Source organism: Triticum urartu, chromosome 7A, assembly GCF_056163025.1.
Source record: "Triticum urartu cultivar PI428250 chromosome 7A, HENAU_Tu73, whole genome shotgun sequence".
In the NCBI taxonomy this organism is placed as follows: domain Eukaryota; kingdom Viridiplantae; phylum Streptophyta; class Magnoliopsida; order Poales; family Poaceae; genus Triticum; species Triticum urartu.
The window spans coordinates 645,344,399-645,365,036 of record NC_141879.1 but is presented as its reverse complement, the minus strand read 5'-3'; the positions used below and the strand labels follow the sequence as shown (position 1 = coordinate 645,365,036).

Below are 20,638 nucleotides of genomic sequence, written 5' to 3'. Positions count from 1 at the left end.
TTGTGTAAATATCGTGGGTGCTTTCGCTTTTTGCCTTCCGTTTTTTGGACCGATTTCATGCGTTTTTCCTTTCTCAACCCTTCCCCCCCCCCCCCCCGCGCGAGTCAGACGGCCGAGGCTCCGGTCCGTGACAAGGAGTTTGGTTCTTTGATAGGAGTGCGCAGGACTTGGGGCCCTCGAAACGTTGAGTGCGACCGAAACACCCACTGAGCCGGCTGGCGGCAATCCGTCGAAGCCGGTTGGCGAGCAGCCGGTCGTGCGACTGTTCATTCGATGAATGGCGGCCCGGGTTGATGGACCCTGTAGCCTTTGACTTAGTGTATGAAGCGTAAAAGAGCTTTGGCCCGTTGTGCTTGCCAGCCGACTGCCAAAGCTGGATCTGTGGCTTTATGGCGAAGTGGGGGACCGCGGCATCCTAACTTTATCAGGAATCACCAAGTAAGGCGGCAGGATGGCGACTGAGCTGGCTACTACGTCTCGAGCTAGCGTTGTTTTCCCCGAAGAGGAGGGGGTGATGCAGCACAGTAGCGTAAGTATTTCCCTCAGTTTTTGAGAACCAAGGTATCAATCCAGTAGGAGGTCATGCGCAAGTCCCTCGTACCTGCACAAAATGGTAGCAACTCGCAACCAACGCTTAGGGGTTGTCAATCCCTTCACGGTCACTTACGAGAGTGAGATCTGATAGAGATAATATTTTTGGTATTTTTGGTATAAAGATGCAAATTAAAAAGTAAAAGCAAAACAAGTAAAATAAAGTAATGGAGATTAATATGATGAGAATAGACCCGGGGGCCATAGGTTTCACTAGTGGCTTCTCTCAAGAGCATAGATATTCTACGGTGGGTGAACAAATTACTGTTGAGCAATTGATAGAATTGAGCATAGTTATGAGGTTATCTAGGTATGATCATGTATATAGGCATCACGTCCGTGACAAGTAGACCGACTCCTGCCTGCATCTACTACTATTACTCCACTCATCGACCGCTATCCAGCATGCATCTAGAGTATTAAGTTAAAAACAGAGTAACGCCTTAAGCAAGATGACATGATGTAGAGGAATAAATTCATGCAATATGATAAATACCCCATCTTGTTATCCTCGATGGCAACAATACAATACGTGCCTTGCAACTCTTTCTGTCACTAAGTAAGGACACCGCAAGATTGAACCCAAAGCTAAGCACTTCTCCCATTGCAAGAACTACCAATCTAGTTGGCCAAACCAAACAGATAATTCGAAGAGACTTGCAAAGATAACTCAATCATACATAAAAGAATTCAGAGAAGATTCAAATATTATTCATTGATAAGTTGGATCATAAACCCACAATTCATCGGTCTCAACAAACACACCGCAAAAAGAAGATTACATCGAATAGATCTCCATGAGAGAGGGGGAGAACATTGTATTGAGATCCAAAAAGAGAGAAGAAGCCATCTAGCTACTAGCTATGGACCTGAAGATCTGAAGTAAACTACTCACACTTCATCGGAAGGGCTATGGTGTTGATGTAGAAGCCCTCCGTGATGGATGCCCTCTCTAGCGGAGCTCCGGAACAGGCCCCAAGATGGGATCTCGTGGATACAGGAAGTTGCGGCGGTGGAATTAGGTTTTTGGCTCCGTCTCTGGTCTAATGGGGGTACGTAGGTATATATAGGAGGAAGGAGCACGTCGGTGGAGCTCCGAGGGGCCCACAAGGCAGGGGGGCGCACCCAGGGGGGGCGCCCTCCACCCTCATGACCTCCCCGGAAACTTCTTGGAGTAGGGTCCAAGTCTCCTAGATCACGTTCGGTGAGAAGATCACGTTCCCGAAGGTTTCATTCCGTTTGGACTCCGTTTGATATTCTGTTTCCTCGAAATACTGAAATAGGCAAAAAACAGCAATTCTGGGCTGGGCCTCCGGTTAATAGGTTAGTCCCAAAAATAATATAAAAGTGGAAAATAAAGCCCAATATAGTCCAAAACAGTAGATAAAGTAGCATGGAGCAATCAAAAATTATAGATACATTGGAAACGTATCAGGCATCCCCAAGCTTAATTCCCGCTCGTCCTCGAGTAGGTAAATGATAAAAAGAGAATTTTTGATGCGGAGTGATACTTTGGCATAATTTCAATGTAAATCTTCTTAATCATGGTATGAATATTCAGATCCGAAAGGTTCAAGACAAAAGTTCATATTGACATAAAAATGATAATACTTCAAGCATACAAATCAAAAAATTATGTCATCTCAAAATAACATGGCCAAAGGAAGTTCATCCCTACAAAATCATATAGTTAGGCTATGCTTCATTTTCGTCACACAAAGATGTTCCCAACTTCTATACCCCCGATGACAAGCCAAGCAATTGTTTCATACTCAAATAATCTCAAACTTTTTCAACCTTCACGCAATACATGAGCGCGAGCCATGGACATAGCACTATGGGTGGTATAGAATATGATGATGGGGATTGTGTGGAGAAGACAAAAAAGGAGAAAGTCTCACATTAACGAGGCTAATCAATGAGCTATGGAGATGCCCATAAATTGATGTTAATGCAAGGAGTAGGGATTGCCATGCAACGGATGCACTAGAGCTAAGAATGCTTAACAAAAGAAAACTAGTGGGTGTGCATCCAACTTGCTTGCTCATGAAGACCTAGGGCATTTTGAGGAAGCCCATCGTTGGAATATACAAGCCAAGTTCTATAATGAAAAATTCCCACTAGTATGAACAAGACAACTTATGAGACTCACTATATGAAAATCATGGTGCTACTTTGAAGCACAATATATGAGACTCACTACATGAAGAACAAGGTGCTACTTTGAAGCACAAGTGTGGAAAAAGAGATAGTAGCATTGCCCTTTTTATTTTCTCCTTTTTTTGGGGGCCTTTTTCTTTTTGGCCTTTCTCTTTTTTTTGATTGGGCAATGCTCTAATAATGATGATCATCACACTTCTATTGATTACAACATAATGATTACAACTCGATACTAGAACAAGATATGACTCTATATGAATGCCTCCGGCGGTGTACCGGGATGGTGCAATGAATCAAGAGTGACATGTATGAAAAATAATGCATGGTGGCTTTGCCACAAATACGATGTCAACTACAAGATCATGCAATGGCAATATGACAAAAGTAAAGCATGTCATGATGATGATGATGATGGAAGTTGCATGGCAATATATCTCGGAATGGCTATGGAAATGCCATGATAGGTAGGTATGGTGGCTGTTTTGAGGAAGATATAGGGAGGTTTATGTGTGAAAGAGCGTATCATATCACGGGGTTTGGATGCACCGGTGAAGTTTGCACCAACTCTCAATGTGAGAAAGGGCAATGCACGGTACCGAAGAGGCTAGCAAATGGCGGAAAGGTAAAAGTGCGTATAATCCATGGACTCAACATTAGTCAAAAGAACTCATATACTTATTGCAAAAATTTAGAAGTCATCAAAAATCAAGTACTACGCGCATGCTCCTAGGGGGATAGATTGGTAGGAAAAGACCATCGCTCGTCCCCGACCGCCACTCATAAGGATGCACAAGCCAGGTACACTTCATGCTTCAAATTTGTTACACAACTTTAACCATACGTGCATGCTACGGGACTTACTAACTTCAACACAAGTATTTCTCAAATTCACAACTACTCAACTAGCATGACTATGATATTATCACCTCCATATCTCAAAACAATTATCAAGCATCAAACTTATCTTAGTATTCAACCCACTAAAAAAGAAAGTTTCACATATCTTGAATACCAAGTATATTAACATTAAGCAAATTACCATGCTATTAACGACTCTCAAAATAATCTAAGTGAAGCATGAGAGATCAAGTTTCTTTAAAACAATCCACCACCGTGCTTTAAAAGATCTAAGTGAAGCACTAGAGCAAAAATTATCATGCTCAAAAAGATATAAGTGAAGCACATAGAGTAAACTATCAAGCTCAAAAGATATAAGTGAAGCACATAGAGTATTCTAACAAATTTCAATTCATAAATGGCTCTCTCAAAAGGTGTGTACAGCAAGGATTATTGTGGTAGACTAACAAGCAAAGACACAAATAATACAAGACGCTACAAGCAAAACACATATCATGTGTTGAATAAAAATATAGCTCCAAGTAAATTACCGATGGAAGTGGACGAAAGAGGGGATGCCTTCCGGGGCATCCCCAAGCTTTGACTTTTTGGTGTCCTTGGATTATCTTGGGGGTGCCATGGGCATCCCCAAGCTTAGGCTCTTGCCACTCCTTGTTCCATAATCCATCAAAAGAATTCACCCAAAACTTGAAAACTTCACAACACAAAACTCAATAGAAATCTCGTGAGCTCCGTTAGAGAAAGAAAACAAAAGACTACTTTAAGGTACTGTAGTGAACTTGTTCTTTATTTGTATTGGTTTTAAACCTACTGTATTCCAACTTCTTTATGGTTTATAAACTATTTTACTAGCCATAGATTCATCAAAATAAGCAAACAACACACGCAAAACAGAATCTGTCAAAAACAGAACAGTCTGTAGTAATCTGTTACTAACGCAAACTTCTGGAACCCAAAAAATTCTACCAAAATTAGACGACCTGGGAAATTTGTTCATTGATCAGAAGCAATTGGAATCACTATTTTATCACGTTCTGGTGATTTTTGATAATTCGGGCACTGAGCGCAAAGATTCTGGAAATTACAGCAAGATCAAATAACTATCTTCCAAGAAGATCTAATAGGTTTAACTTGGCACAAACACTAATTAAAAGATAAAACCCCATCTAAACAGAATCTAGATGGATTATTTATTCCTAAACAGAACCAAAAACAAAAAACACAAAATAAAATTGGGTTGCCTCCCAACAAGCGCTATCGTTTAACGCCCCTAGCTAGGCATAAAAGTAAGGATAGATCTAGGTATTGCCATCTTTGGTAGGCAATTCTTCAATGAGGCATCCACCTCCTTTAGAATTTTCTTTCTTTCTAGTTATTATCAAACTTTTAGGCATAAGATTGAAAAATTCATTCGTGGCAAATGATTCCTTAATGATTGTAAAAAGATCAGGGTGAATACTTATAGATTTAAGATCCACATTTTCCTTACTAGATGATTCACCCTTATTTTTAGGAACATACATAAACTTGGCAATTTTAGTGGGAGGACTAGGAGTACTTTTTACGGAAGAAAAAGCAGTTCCCAAGTTGGTAATGATACCCTCAAGTTTATCGATTCGAGTAGAGTCTAGATTTATTTTTTCATTAACCATGGGTTCCTTCTCCTTAATATTTTTCAAAGTCATTCCTACCTTAGATCCATATTGAGTAATTTGATTATGAATATTTTTATCTAGATTTTCAATGGATTCAATGGTAGCAACTTTGTTTTCAATAATTTCAAGCCTTTGCATAACATGCTCCAAGGTTAACACAGTTCCATTAACCAAAAGGGGAGGTGAGCCAAATAAATCTATTAAAACATTATAGGAATCAAGAGTATGGCTACCCAAAAAATTCCCTCCGGTAATGGTATCAAGGATATATCTATACCAAGGATTAGCACCTACATAAAAATTGCGAAGAAGGACTGAAGTAGATTGCTTTCTGGTAGATCTATTTTGAGCATTGCAAATTCTATACCAAGCATCTTTTAGATTTTCTCCCTCCCTTTGTTTAAATTTTAGCACTTCATTCTCGGGAAATAACGGAGAAGATAAGGAATTCGACATAGCGACAGGTAAGCAAACTAACACACGAGCAAACAAAAGGCAAAGGGAAAGAGAGGGCGAATAAAACGGCAAGGGTGAAGTGGGGAGAGGAAAACGAGAGGCAAATGGCAAATAATGTAATGCGAGAGATAGAGATTGTGATGGGTACTTGGTATGTTTACTTTTGCGTAGGCTTCCCCCGGCAACGGCGCCAGAAATGGCTCGTTGACGGGAGAGTAAATCTTGACTTGACTTGGCGTAGGCCTCCCCGGCAACGGCGCTAGAAATGGCTCGTTGACGGGAGAGTAAATCTTGACTTGACTTGGCGTAGGCCTCCCCGGCAACGGCGCCAGAAATCCTTCTTGCTACGTCTCGAGCTAGCGTTGGTTTTCCCCGAAGAGGAGGGGGTGATGCAGCACAGTAGCATAAGTATTTCCCTCAGTTTTTGAGAACCAAGGTATCAATCCAGTAGGAGGTCACGCGCAAGTACCTCATACCTGCACAAAACGGTAGAAACTCGCAACCAACGCTTAGGGGTTGTCAATCCCTTCACGGTCACTTACGAGAGTGAGATCTGATAGAGATAATATTTTTGGTATTTTTGGTATAAAGATGCAAAGTAAAAAAGTAAACGCAAAACAAGTAAAATAAAGTAATGGAGATTGATATGATGAGAATGGACCCGGGGGCCATAGGTTTCACTAGTGGCTTCTCTCAAGAGCATAGATATTCTATGGTGGGTGAACAAATTACTGTTGAGCAATTGATAGAATTGAGCATAGTTATGAGGTTATCTAGGTATGATCATGTATATAGGCATCACGTCCGTGACAAGTAGACCGACTCCTGCCTGCATCTACTACTATTACTCCACTCATCGACCGCTATCCAGCATGCATCTAGAGTATTAAGTTAAAAACAGAGTAACGCCTTAAGCAAGATGACATGATGTAGAGGAATAAATTCATGCAATATGATAAATACCCCATCTTGTTATCCTCGATGGCAACAATACAATACGTGCCTTGCAACTCTTTCTGTCACTGAGTAAGGACACCGCAAGATTGAACCCAAAGCTAAGAACTTCTCCCATTGCAAGAACTACCAATCTAGTTGGCCAAACCAAACAGATATTTCGAAGAGACTTGCAAAGATAACTCAATCATACATAAAATAATTCAGAGAAGATTCAAATATTATTCATAGATAAGTTGGATCATAAACCCACAATTCATCGGTCTCAACAAACACACCGCAAAAAGAAGATTACATTGAATAGATCTCCACGAGAGAGAGGGAGAACATTGTATTGAGATCCAAAAAGAGAGAAGAAGCCATCTAGCTACTAGCTATGGACCCGAAGGTCTGAAGTAAACTACTCACACTTCATCGGAAGGGCTATGGTGTTGATGTAGAAGCCCTCCGTGATGGATGCCCTCTCCGGCGGAGCTCCGGAATAGGCCCCAAGATGGGATCTCGTGGATACAGGAAGTTGCGGCGGTGGAATTAGGTTTTTGGCTCCGCCTCTGGTCTAATGGGGGTACGTAGGTATATATAGGAGGAAGGAATACGTCGGTGGAGCTCCAAGGGGCCCATGAGGCAGGGGGCGCGCCCAGGGGGGCGCCCTCCACCCTCGTGACCTCCCCGGAAACTTCTTGGAGTAGGGTCCAAGTCTCCTGGATCACATTCGGTGAGAAGATCACGTTCCCGAAGGTTTCATTCCGTTTGGACTCCGTTTGATATTCTATTTCCTCGAAATACTGAAATAGGCAAAAAACAACAATTCTGGGCTGGGCCTCCGGTTAATAGGTTAGTCCCAAAAATAATATAAAAGTGGAAAATAAAGCCCAATATAGTCCAAAACAGCAGATAAAGTATCATGGAGCAATCAAAAATTATAGATACGTTGGAAACGTATCACTGGCCAGCCCCCGAGCCCCCGGGTCGAGCGAGTCAGACCGGTGGCCGGGTCAGTGGTATAATGATGCAAGAAAATACGACACAATAAATTGGTCAACAAAAGGCAGCCCTCGAGTTTTGTTCGAGGACCCCGTAGTATCATGCGTTTACAAAAGGCGACGATACATACATTCGTGCGGCTAACTGTAAAACGGGCGGAGGAGTTTCGCGTTCCACGGCCGGGTCATTTCTTCACCGGCGGTGTCCTTCTTGCGCTTCCTTGACTTGCGTGCGTTGATGAGGTAGTAGGCGTTGCGGTCGTGCAAGGCCCTGCTCACGATGAATGGGCCCTCCCATGGAGGGGACAGCTTGTGCTGGCCTGCCTGCTCTTGGACGAGTCGAAGGACGAGGTCGCCCTCGCGGAACGCGAGGGGTTTGATCTTCTTGCTGTGGTAATTCCTCAGGCCTTGCTGGTAGATGGCCGAGCGACTGAGTGCCAGGAGGCGTGCTTCTTCGAGCAGGTCGAGGCCATCTTCGCGAGCTTCTCTGGCTTTGGCTTCGGTGTACATCGCGACGCGCGGCGAGTTGAACTCGACGTCGGTCGGGATGACGGCTTCGGCTCCGTAGACGAGGAAGAACGGGGTGAACCCAGTCGACCGATTCGGCGTGGTGCGTAGAATCCAGAGAATGGCTGGCAACTCGTCATGCCAACTGCCGGGTGAGCGGATGAGTGGCTAGACGAGTCGCGGCTTGACGCCGGACATGATGAGTCCATTGGCCCGCTCGACCTGCCCGTTGGACTGTGGATGCACAACGGAGGCCAGGTCGAGGCGGATGCCGGAGACGGAGCAGTATTGTTCGAGTGCGCCCTTGGCGAAGTTGGTGCCGTTGTCGGTGATGATGCTGTTTGGCATGCCGTAGCGCACCGCTATGTCATTGATGAACCGGACAGTTGTTGGCCCGTCCAGTTTCTTGATTGGTCTTGCCTCGATCCACTTGGTGAATTTGTCCACTGCCACCAGCAAGTGCGTCATGCCGCCTCGAGCGGTTTTGAAGGGTCCCACCATGTCGAGTCCCTAGACCGTGAAGGGCCAGGCGATCGGTATGGTGCGGAGTGCTGACGCTGGCTGGTGGCTGCGTTTGCTGAAGCGCTGGCATCCCTCGCACTTGAGGACGAGCGACTCGGCATCTTGGAGGGCCGTGGGCTAGTAGAAACCGTGGCAGAACGCCTTGGCCACCAGGGATCGTGACGCGGCGTGGTGCCCGCACTCGTCCTGGTGTATGTCGCGGAGGATGTCGATGCCCCGTTCCTGCTCGACGCAGCGCTGGAACACGCCGGCGGAGCTGCGCTTAACAAGCTTGTTGTTGATGATGCTGTAGGCGGACGCCCGGCATTGCACTTGTCGAGCTTCGGTCTCGTCCATGGGGAGAACCCCGTTCTCCAAAAATTCTGATATTGGGAGGGCCCAATATGGAGCCGTAACCACGGCGAAGACGGCCACCAGGGTGGGTTCTGAGTCGGCAGCCCCCGAGCTGGGTTGAGCAACCCCCGGGTCGGGTATGGCGACAGCCGAGACTGGGACGATGGTGGCCGGGTCGAGCTGAGCAGCCCCCGGGCCGGTTGAGCAGTCCCTAGGCCGGGTTGAGCAATCCCCGGGCCGGGTTGAGGTGCGGCCGGGTCATCTGGAACGTGGATGGACTCGGAGTCCGGCGATGGCTTGACGGACAGCTTGCGTAGGTGCTCGAGGGAGATGCTGGACGGGATGGCTTGTCGAGACAAGGCGATCTTGGCGAGCGTGTTGGCTGCTTTGTTCTTCACGCGCGGGACGTGGAGAAACTCGCAACCCTCGAAGGATCCGGACAACTTCTGTACGAGGAAACGGTAGCTTGCCATGTTGGAGTCGCGGGCGTCCCATTCGCCAGAGCACTGCTGCACCACTAGGTCCAAGTCGCCGTAGCACAAGATGCGCCGGATGCCGAGTTCCTTGGCAAGCCGGAGGCCGTGCACAAGGGCTTCGTACTCGACGACGTTGTTGGAGGCAGTGAAGTGGATCTGGAGCATGTAGCGGAGTCGGTCGCCCTTTGGGGACGACAGTACGATGCCGACCCCCAAGCCGAGTCGCATCTTGGACCCATCGAAGTGCATGCGCCAATGCGTCGAGTCGGGAGGCGGCGGCAAGTACTGGGTCTCGGTCCAGTCGGCGAGGAAGTCGGCCAGGGCTTGAGACTTGATCGTGGTGCGGGGCTCATAGAGAATGGTGTGGCCGGCTAGCTGGATCGCCCAGTTGGCAACCCGGCCAGAGGCGTCCCGGCACCCGATGATTTCTCCGATAGGCGCCATGCTGACCACGGTGACAACGTGCTCTTGGAAATACTGCTTCAGCTTCTTGGCGGTGAGGTACACGCCGTAACACATCTTCTGGTAGTGCGGGTAGTTCTGCTTGGAGTTGAAGAGCACCTCGCTCAGGTAGTAGACTGGGCGCTGGACAGCTTGGATCTTGCCCTTCTCTGGTCGCTCGACCACCAGGACTGTGCTGACCGCCCGCGAGGTCGCGGCTATGTAGAGCAGCAGCGGCTCTTTGTCGGTCAGCGCGGCCAGGACTGGTGCGGTGGAGAGCATGCGCTTGAGGTCTTGGAAGGCCTCGTCTGCCTTGACGTTCCATTCGAACGGGCTTGTCTTCTTCATCAGCTGGTACAGGGGTAGCGCCCTCTTGCCCAGCCGGCTTAGAAACCGGCTGACCGAGGCCAAGCATCCGGTGAACTTATGGACATCGCGCAGCCGAGCCGGCTTGCGCATGAGCTCGATGGCCTTGATTTTCTCCGGGTTCTCCTCAATGCCGCATTCCGAGACGAGGAAACCGAGTAGCTTTCCGGCCGGGACGCCGAACACGCATTTTCCGGGTTGAGCTTGACCTTGTATTCGCGGAGGTTGGCGAATGTTTCCTTCAAATCGTTGAGGAGCGTGAGGTTCTGCTTGGTCTTCACCACGATGTCGTCCACGTACACATGGATATTGTGGCCGAGTTGCGGCAGCAGGCATTTCTACATGCAGCGCTGGAAGGTGGCGCCGACGTTCTTCAAGCCGAACGACATGGTGATGTAGCAATACACCCCAAAGGGCATGATGAAGGACGTCTTCAGGGCGTCGGCCGGGTCCAGCTTGATCTGGTGGTAGCCGGAGTAAGCATCCAGGAAGGACAGAAGCTCACACCCGGCGGTCGAGTCGATGACTTGGTCGATCCGCGGGAGGGCGAACGGGTCCTTGGGACATGCCTTGTTGAGGCTGGTGTAGTCTATACACATGCGTCAGGTCTTGTTCTTCTTCAGGACGAGGACTGGATTGGCCAGCCACTCGGGGTGAAACACTTCCATTATGAAGCCAGCCGCCAAAAGCTTGGCGACCTCTTCACCGATGGTTCTTCTCTTCCCTTCGGAAAATCGTCATAGAGGTTGACGGACAGGCTTGGTGTCCTTGCGAACGTGAAGTCTGTGCTCGGCGTACTTCCTCGGGATACCCGGCATGTCCTTGGGGGTCCATGCGAAGATATCCCGATTCTCATGGAGGAAGTCGACGAGCTCGCCTTCCTATTTGCTGTCGAGGCGGGCACCTACGATGACGTACTTGCTGCAGCCGGGGTCTTCTGGGTTGAGCTTCACTTTCTTGATCTCCTTGGAGGGCTTGAAGGCGGCCTCGTCGGCCGGGTCCGAGGTCGGAATCGACGCGGCGGAGGCCTCGCCTTCCAGGGAGACGATCCGATCGAGCTGGCGCCGCTCCTCGGCAATGACCAGTGGCTCGGCCAACTTGGCGCCGTCTTGAGCGCACTCCAAGGACTTGCGGTAATCGCCGATGATGGTGATGAGGCCCTTGGGACCTGACATCTTCATCTTCAGGTATGCGTAGTGGGGAACCGCCATGAACTTGGCGAGCGCGGGCCGACCCAGCAACACGTGATACGCGCTGGACAGGTCCACCACCTCGAACCAGATCGGTTCGCGCCGGAAGTGGCTGCTGTCACCGAACAGGACATCTAGCCGGATCCGGCCAACGGGGGCGCAGGAGAGGCCGGGCACGATGCCGTGGAAGATCGTTCGGGTCGGCTCCAGGTCCTCGGCCTTGAGGCCAAGCTTGGTCATCGTGTCGCGATAGAGAATGTTGATGCTGCTGCCACCGTCGATGAGGACTCGGGAGAACTTGCATGTGCACCTCACGGCGATGGTGGGGTTGAGGACGAGGGTGTAACCACCCGGACTCGGCATGACTGCCGGGTGATCCTCCCGGGTCCAGGTGATCAGGCGATCTGACCAATGCATGAACTCCGGCTTGGCCGGGACGACGGTGTTCACCTCCTGCCGAAGGAGGCGCTCGCTGTGCTTGTCGTCGCCGAGGCTGGTGAAGATGACGTAGGCCGCGTTCTGGTTCGGGTAGGCGTCGTTGCGCATCGCTCCACCGGCTAGAGGCGGAGGCGGTTGTCCCACGCCTGGAGTCGGAGCCGGAGGGGGCGGGACGTCGTCCCTCATGATGCGCTTGGTGATGGCGCACTGCCGAAGTGTGTGCGTGGAGGGTTTTGCGCCGCTGTGGTGCTTGCGGGGGCGTCGAGCATCTGCTCGAAGCTCATGGCGGTTTGCCATGCCGTCTTGCCGGTTTGCCGGCACTTCTCCGCCGGCTCCGCCGCGGGCTCGGCGGCCGCGAAGAGCCGGGTGTCGCGACGCGGCGCCAGCTGGTCGGCCTTGCGCTTATTGTTCTGGTGATGCTGCTTTCGCCGACCGGCTTCAGAGGGGGAACCGGCTTCGCCTTGCCGGCTTCATCCAGCGCCACCTGGATCTTCATGGCGGAGTCGTCATTGGCATACTTGTCCGCCATCACCATGAGCGCGGCCATGGTGGCCGGCTCGGTGCGTAAGAGTTTGTGCTTGAGGAGGGTGCCGTCTCGGCACCCGTTGACGAAGTACTGGATCGCCTGGACTTCATGGACTCCCTCGCAGCTGTTCCGGAGCTCGGTCCAGCGTGCGAGGTACTCGCGGTCGGTCTCCGTAGGTCCCTGCACGCACATGGCGAGCTGGCTAGGGCGGTCGGGTCGCTTGTAGGTCCCCGTGAAGTTGCGGATGAAGGCCTCCTCGAAGTCCACCCACATGTTGATGTTGCCCATCGGCAGGCTGTTCAACCATGTGCGGGCCGACCCTTGGAGCCTGAGCGGTGCATAGCGCACGGCGATACGACGATTGGCACCGGTGATGCCAATGGCCGTGGTGTTGTTGGTGAGCCAGTCTTCTGGCTTCACCATCCCATTGTACTTGGGGGTGTCGCGGGGGAGCATGAATCCTTTGGGGAAGGGCTCCTCCCGGATGCGGGGGCCGAAGCACGCCGACCCGATAGCGCCGCTCTCCTCCATCTCTAGGGAGTGAGCGAGCCGATCTAGGCGGTGGCAAGCGTCAGCGTCGTTGATGGCACGTGGGCCGAGTCGACTTGCGGCCAGGCCATGGGGGGATGGGTCGGTTGGAGCCGAACGCTGGCCATGCGGGCCGGATCTGCGCTGGATCTCTAGGACGGGCTCGTCGCCCAATCCGCCGGTGGCTGCAGCGGCCGGGTTGCCCCGAGTCCGGGCTCGGCCAGAGTGCGCCTCGCCGGGGGGCGAGGAAGCGGTGTGCAGAAGTTCGCCGGACCCGCCAAGGCGGGCGGAGCCGGACCCCGCCGGCTTGGCGAGCTGGTTGAGGCGGTCCTACTGAGTGTTGGCGGCGTGGAGGAGTTCGCGCATCCGCCCGATGCGCTCTTTCAGCTCCTCACCCGCGAGCTGATCCAGGCCGGCTATGGCTGCATGGGCAGCGCGCATGTTCTTCACTGGGGTCTCGTAGACGGTTGGGACGGCGCCAAGGGCCCGGCCGATCGCTCCTCCCTGGGCACGCACATCGGCGACTCGGCTTGGGTCAGCCACTGTGGGCCTGAATCCGTAGGCGGCATTGCGCTCCAGCTGAGTGGCGGCGAGCGTCTCGGATTGGTCCAGCATCTGCTAGCGCCTTTCCTTGAGCTGGGTTCGGGCCTCGGCGACATTGGTGGCGTCAACGTCGGTGCCGATGGGGATGCGGAGGCTCTGCATCGTGGCGCGCAACGGATCAGACGGCTCGATCCGTTCCGCTGCCACCCTGGCTTCGGCAGCCTTCCTCGTCTTGCTCGACGAGGAGGAGGCGCCGTCGCCGGTGACAAAGACCTCCACGTGGACGTCCATTGCCCCGGCGGAAATGCCGCCGCCGAGGGAGAGGGGAGAGTCGGAGTAGCTGAGCACCTCGCTAGGGTACTCGTCGGCCGCAAACGCATCGGAGATGCGCAGTGCGGCGAAGGAGGCGACAAGCGCGCCGACGACGTCGTCCGCCAGCGCGACGGACTCGTAGGTGTAGTAGAAGGGCCCCGTCTGAAGCATGTTCTTGGCCAGTTCCTCGAGCTGGCCCACGGTGGGCGCCAACTGTCGTGGTGGGGGCACGGCAGATGCCAAGGGATGGCTAAAGAGAGGAGGAGGCTCGAGGGCGTTGGTGGACTCCAGAGGCGAGGTCGGCATGAGCAAGCGTGGGACGCCAGACATACCCAGGTTCGAGGCTCTCCGGAGAGATAATACCCCTAGTCCTGCCGAGTGTAGTTGTATTATCGATAGTACAATGTTGCTCCTGGAGCTGTATGGAGGAGGAAGGAAGCTGGCCAAGGCTTAGGCAGTTCCCTCTCCTTGGGTGTTGCTAACTAGGTGTGTGTGACGGAATGAGTTCTCTTCGCTCTATCCTTCTTGTGATCGCGGGCTCCCGGGGGGTTTTATAGTCCAACCCCTCGGGGGTACAATGGTAATGTTACAAGTCGGTGGGTCCGTATTGTCGGTGTCCGAGAACCCGGGCTGGGTCCCGCTGAGGGCTTGTGGTTCGCCGGGTTCCCCTAGGTGCGGGACCCGCATGCCTAGGGGGACTGTGTGTCGTGTTGTCAATCGTCAGGGCGTGGCCGAGTCGAGTCGTGTCGTGTACAGTGCTCTCCGTCAAGTCGCCGCTTGCTGTTATCAGCGGTGAAGGCAGGGGCACTGTAGCCACGCCGGCCCTGGTCAGTGGGTAGGTGAGGGGCACTGTTGCTACGTACCCGCTGACCAGAGGCATGGGCGGGGCACTGTTGCCTCGGTCATTATTGATTGAAGTCTCATCCCATCATACGACCTGGATGGGACGGGATTTGACCCGTGGCTGGATTGAGTAGCACGCCACGGGTGGTGCTGTCTTGTTGAGGACACTAATAGGAAAACCCTTACCAGTAGCGCGGGCACCAGCGCTACTGCTATGGCGCTACAACTATTTTGTAGCAGTAGCGCTTGTTTAAACCAGCGGTACTGTTATTTGTATCTAGTAGTAGCGCGCCTCTTTCCGTCGCTACTGCTAATACTAGTAGCGTGGGCTTCAAAAAAACGCTATTGGTAAGCAGCGCTGCTACTACTCCAATACCCCACGCTGCTGCAATTTTTTTTTCTTTTTTTATGTTGTTGTATTCGTATTTTTATAGGTTTTATACAGTTACAACATACACATACACTGAACTATATGAAAAGGAATGTCTCATCATCATCATCGAAGTGGTACAACATAGTCTCATCATATCAACATAGTCTCAACACAAATGATGTCGATCTCATCATCTTGAAATAGCGATACAAGTTAATGACCACATGTCTCTTACATTGTCACCGTAGACACATGTTTCATCATCTACCTAAACTAAGACATAAACGATAAGAGCGATCCCGATGATCAAAAGCGGTATGATGTAGTAGTTTTTGCGGCGGCGCTGGTTCTGAATCCCCTGTTGTGCTATGAATCTCAAGTAACTAGCTTCGGCTTCCGCTCTGCTATCAAACCCTTTCTGGCTTCCGCCGGAGAAGCCAGAGACTTGGTCCTGACACTCTGGCCACTCATCATACACACCCGGAACATGCCCTACATACACGGCATACCACTTCCTCGCCATCGTTGATCTATATACCTGTCAGAGATGCACATATATATACCATGAAGTGAATTCAACAAAACAGTTATGAAATAGAAGCAACATATATAGTAAACATAGTTAACAAATTTCATCATACCGAAAGTAATTAACTAGAGCGCGGCACCATACATCTAATAGTTTTGTCGTACTGAGAGATTCGAAGTTTCGTCGTACATAAAGTAACAAGTAACTAAACAGACACATTGTTTTTAAGCAGTGCACTCTTCCCATATGTCCATATCCGGAAGGGTGTCGCCAAGCTTAGTGAAAGGCCTCATGTCCTAACGCTGTAGGGCAATGCGGGTTCGGACGTCAACTCGCGATATTGGGCCGCCGTAGAACATCCCATTCTCTTCGAGGACATCTTTGATAATGATGGACGCAATTTCCTGTTGGATCCGGTAGAAATCATTTCGAAGTCGATTATCCGGCACGGCTCCAAAGGCATCGGCCCATCTCTGTATATGGGTATCGGATGAAGATTTCATGCAAAGTGATTGCACATCCCTTCTCTACTCCATCATTAGATGGATGACGTAGAATCCATCATTCTCACTTCTTGCTGGTTGCTGGATGCAACAGAAGTCAGTCTTGTGGCTGAAACAAAGCCCGGCCTTATTTGTTTTTTTGCATTGGACGTAGCCACCCCGCATGCTGAAGCCCAGTATAGCTCTGTCCAGAACATACTTAATGTGTGTGTAATCTTTCTTCTGTATGTTCTTCGACAGGTCCAAATATACAGCGCGGGAGTAACGCGGGTAAAGAACAATGAGAACGGCACGACACCCCCCGCTACGCAAAATACACGATCAAGTTTAGCCTCCATGCGTGCAAAGTAACTATTGAAATGCACGAAAGGATGTATGTGTGCTATCCGCGGATGTCTTACCTGGGATGATAAGGTAGGAGAATCGTTTCTTTGTCCTTATTGCTAACCAAGAATTCTTCAATGTACTGACTCACATATTGATGGTTGGCGTCGTTGATTGACAAGAAGCCCTCATGCATGTAGTATGGGTCCGCGACTGCAAGACCGGTGACTTGCTCTCTCCTGACGATGTAGTTCAGGTGCAGCGCATATAGGCGGATGAAGGTAAAATCGAGTGTCCTCATTTGAAACATCTGGAAGATGTAATCAAACCTCAGGAAGAAGAGGTCCGCGGGGCATGTGTGGACATACATCTTGCAACTGTTCGGCACATGAACCGTATAAAGTGGGTATCCTGGATCATCCGAGGCGAGGAGGCTTCTCTCTGTCGAAAGCACATGGTCATGGAGTCTCCTAAGATCCCCTTCTATGGCAGCTAGTGCATTCGCCGGTACCATTGGCTGTCCCGCGACATGGATTAATGGCGCATGTTTCATCGGTACACGGTCAACCTTGGTCGAAGGCGGCTGGCTGCTAGAACCAACATTGCCAGCTTTATTGGATTTTCTCGCCGCCGATCTCTTCCTCTGCTTATTCTTGGTGGGCTCAGGTGCTGGTGGGTCTGTCAGACCCTCCCTGAGCACCACCCCTAGTGTTGTCGGGCTCAGCTTTGGACGACTCTGGCTAATCAGTTGAGCTTGGGTGGAGCCGGCATCTGGAGGCGTGTCCTGCGAGGATTGCATGAACAGAGACTTTTTGCACTCCCGAGGATGTTCCGGCTCTGGTACATGCATCTCATATTCATATGGTTGACTCATTGTTACATCGTTGTCAAAGGCAGTATTGAAATAGTGGTTAGGGTCATCGTCGGCCTCCTCCATGTCATGATCCCTATCCTCTTCCATAGGGCAGATGGCATCATCTGCCGGCGGAACGGTTGGCCCTCCTTCCTCATGTCTCTCGATCTCAGCAAGTAGCACAGACGATGGTTGTACTTGTGTAGGTGGTGTTGTGGTCATACCTTCCTGAGGTCCCGTTGGTCTGCTCCCGGCCACCTCGACACGAAGAAGATTTTTCGGCCACAGGATCGACCAATTTTTGCATTGCCCAAGCTGCGTGGGGGTCACGTCATCCTCTCCATCGGTTTGTATCGGATGAGGGAGACCCTTGTAGCCCGCTTTCACACTCGCCACAGAGACCCTTAAGGCGTTATCAGGCATCTGCCGGCGGTGAAACAATCGATCCTTAGGCTTCACTATAGTACCCTTCCCCACATCCACCAACCCGCCCTTCATGTTGTAAAGGAGGGTGCACGGAGTGGAGTCGGCCTACAAAGACATATACGTGTGGCGTCAGAGATCCAAAAAGAACGGCAACTAAAGATTAATTAATCAGTTGAGTTGATGAAGGTGCGACGACGCGTATTTACCGTGAGGGCGTCGAGCTCAGCCAATGTGGCCCGACATTCAAGCCAGAGACGGAGCTAGGGCTGCTGTGAGAGCTGGGCGGAGGAACAGGTGCCGCTGGAGGAGGTGCGCCGGTTGCCATACTAGGTACGGGTATGGGTGCGGTGTTCATTGAGTTGCTCCCGCTGAAGCCGGGCATGGGAAAATCACTTGGTGGCGTGTTTGGATTTTGTTGCACCCATGTGACCACTGTTGGAATCAAGCTTGTAAAGGCAGCCACCATATCATCTCTACAGGCAGCGATTATCTCAGCTTTGGTCTCAGCTTTTGCTTTCTCCATCGCCCGCGCCACCTTCTCGTCGATAGTCACTTGACTGAACTTCTTTCTCTGTCTTTTGGCCTCGGGTCCTCGTTATAATAGTACTTCCAAGTGGCCCCATCCTCGGCGCCATGCACACGTCCATATTGCGGCCGCTGGCCGGGCGGGTGTCCCATCATTATGTTCATGGCCCGGTTGAAAGGAGTGTCCCACTTGTACTTTGCTGACGACTGAGTCGATGGGTCGCTCTCGGCCACAAGCTTGTGTTGCTCTCTCTACAAAATGGACCGCGAATCATTTACGAATGCGACTAGAATGTAGTAGACTTCGTTGATCAGAACCTAATATGTAAGGTGGTAAAAAGGATAATTACCAGTAATCTCATGAATTGCCTAGTCGGCCCGTCGGTGAAAAAAATCTTTTTCTTGGGGTCCCACGAGAATCGGGCCCTGATGAAGTCGTGCTCCTGCTGGTCGGTGAACTCAGCCAATGGGTCTGGGATCCCCTGACGTTCACGTTCCGCGTCCTCCTTAGCCCACACGGGCCTCTTTCCCGTGTAACCACGACTTCCAAGGCGGTGGTTCCCCATGTTCTTTGCCTGCAGCTGCTTGCCTCTCTCCGACCTGGCCTTGGCAGCTTCTTCATTGCAAGTCTCCCTGAACCTTTCAAAGTCCTCTATTGTAATTTTTGGATTGTCTGCAACAATCTCGGCGTAGGTTTCATGGTCTACTTGAATCGCCCTTTTCACCCTAGTTTTCCAAGCGCTCAATGCGTTGTTGAACTTCCCTAGGGCTTTGTTGTTGATTTTTTTCATGCCCTCATCATCCCATGGGTCGACATCGTCATTCTGACCGGGGAACTGGAATCTTGCGTGCAACCTAGTTAGAAGCAGCTTCTTCAAATGTTCATCCTTCCGTATTTTTGTGGTGTTGATGTTAGCGGTATCTTGTAGGATGCATCCTAGTTGGTTGCCGTAACATGCTGCCACTTCTCGCGGCTCTATTGGCTCGAACTCGCCAGGGTGCACCACCGTGACCACCATTCTTCCGGTGCCGAGCTCATTTGGGCGTCGTGTCCTCTTTTCCTTCTGTCCCTCACTAGCTTGGGAGGTCCCACCTTCCGTGCTGCAGTTAGGAACATCATCAGCGCCAATCTTAGTGCCGGTGTCTTTGGTGGCACAGTGTCGGCACCGGCGCCACCACCGTCGTCATCCGTCATGACAAGGCGGTCGGGACACCCAGCTTCCTGTCTCTCCTGATCCGCCAGAAAGTCGAGGTAGGCGTGTGCTTGACCTAATTGGGACTGAGAACCTCCGGCCTCATCGGTGTCGGTCATGTTTCCTAGGGTTCATTGTCGTAGTGGTTTAATTATCGAGATTTATATAATAAAGTGAATAATGACAAAAAAGTGACCTTTGTTTTGCCGGAAATGTCGTTTCATTCCCGTCGTGACAAATCTCAAGCACTCGATATGTCCAACTTTCTAGCACAAGTCACGCCGAAATTCATGAAAAATTTCGGCATGACCTTTGCTAGAAAGTGCACATATAGAGCGCCTGAAATTTGCCGGAATGGAAATGAATCAAAATTTTCGGCAAAACATAGGTCACTCGCAATCGGGAAATTAATCAACAACCAAAGTCCGGTAGAACTACAGCAGCACAACAATATAGGATGCTCACTATAGCAACACAACAACCACATGCACATGTACTCTCCTCTAGCATATGCATGGACAGAGATCTATATAGTGTGGGTTTTGGGATGCTCACTATCTGCTTGTCGAGGATGTGGGTGTGGTGTCGATGATCTACGAGCGTTTGAACAACATGCATTTTAACAGCAAGCATTTGAACACTCTAACAATAGGCATTTTAACAACAATTGAACACTCTAACAACACACATTTGAACACTCTAACAACAGACATTTAACACTCTAACAACATGCATTTTAACAGCATTCAACATTTGGACAGCAAACATTTGAACAAAACAAGCATATGAAAAGGGAGGGAAGAGGGGGTGGCACACCTCAGCCGGGGTTGGGATCAGGGTCGGCGTCGCCGGGGCAGAGGGGCCAGGTGCACCTAGGTCGGGGTCACCGGGGTAGAGGGGCTGGGGTCCTTCTCCTCCTCGTCGATCTGCAGAGAGACCAAATTTGGTCAGAGAGAGAGAGAGAAGGGGTGGCATGGGGGGAGGGGTCGGGCCAGGGGTGCACCTAGGGTAGGGGGCAGCACGGGGGAGGGAGCATCGGGGTGGCCAGTGGCCTGCGTCGAGGTCGGGTGCAGCACGCGTCGACGGCGGCGTGGGCTGGTGCGGGCGTCGGCGGTGGCGTGGGCGGGTGCCGGTGTCGGCGGCGTGGGCGGGTGCGGGCGTCGGCGGTGGCGTGGGCGGGTGCGGGCGTCAGCGGCGTGGGCGGGTGCGGGCGTCGGCGGTGGCGAGAGA

At 51.0% G+C, this 20,638-nt stretch overlaps 1 protein-coding gene across 1 annotated transcript; it reads right to left on the bottom strand.

Moving 5' to 3' along the window:
• Positions 1-8,803: 8,803 nt before the first annotated feature.
• Positions 8,804-10,901, bottom strand: LOC147961010 (uncharacterized). The gene is made up of 4 exons (XM_087533627.1): positions 10,649-10,901; positions 10,057-10,511; positions 9,289-9,984; positions 8,804-9,199 (listed from the first exon to the last, which is right to left on the bottom strand). Exons 1-4 carry the CDS (start codon positions 10,899-10,901, stop codon positions 8,804-8,806), a joined length of 1,800 nt encoding a protein of 599 aa, XP_087389753.1.
• Positions 10,902-20,638: the final 9,737 nt, after the last annotated feature.

Bases quoted from the DNA above. Each gene is read 5' to 3' on its own strand.
- LOC147961010 (XM_087533627.1), bottom strand. From the start codon at position 10,901: ATGTGTATAGACTACACCAGCCTCAACAAGGCATGTCCCAAGGACCCG. The intron at 10,512-10,648 runs GCATGTAGAAAT...CGCGAATACAAG, and splicing joins CGGCGCCACCTTCCAGCGCT to GTCAAGCTCAACCCGGAAAA. The intron at 9,985-10,056 runs GTGCTCTTCAAC...CTCACCGCCAAG, and splicing joins CAGTCTACTACCTGAGCGAG to AAGCTGAAGCAGTATTTCCA.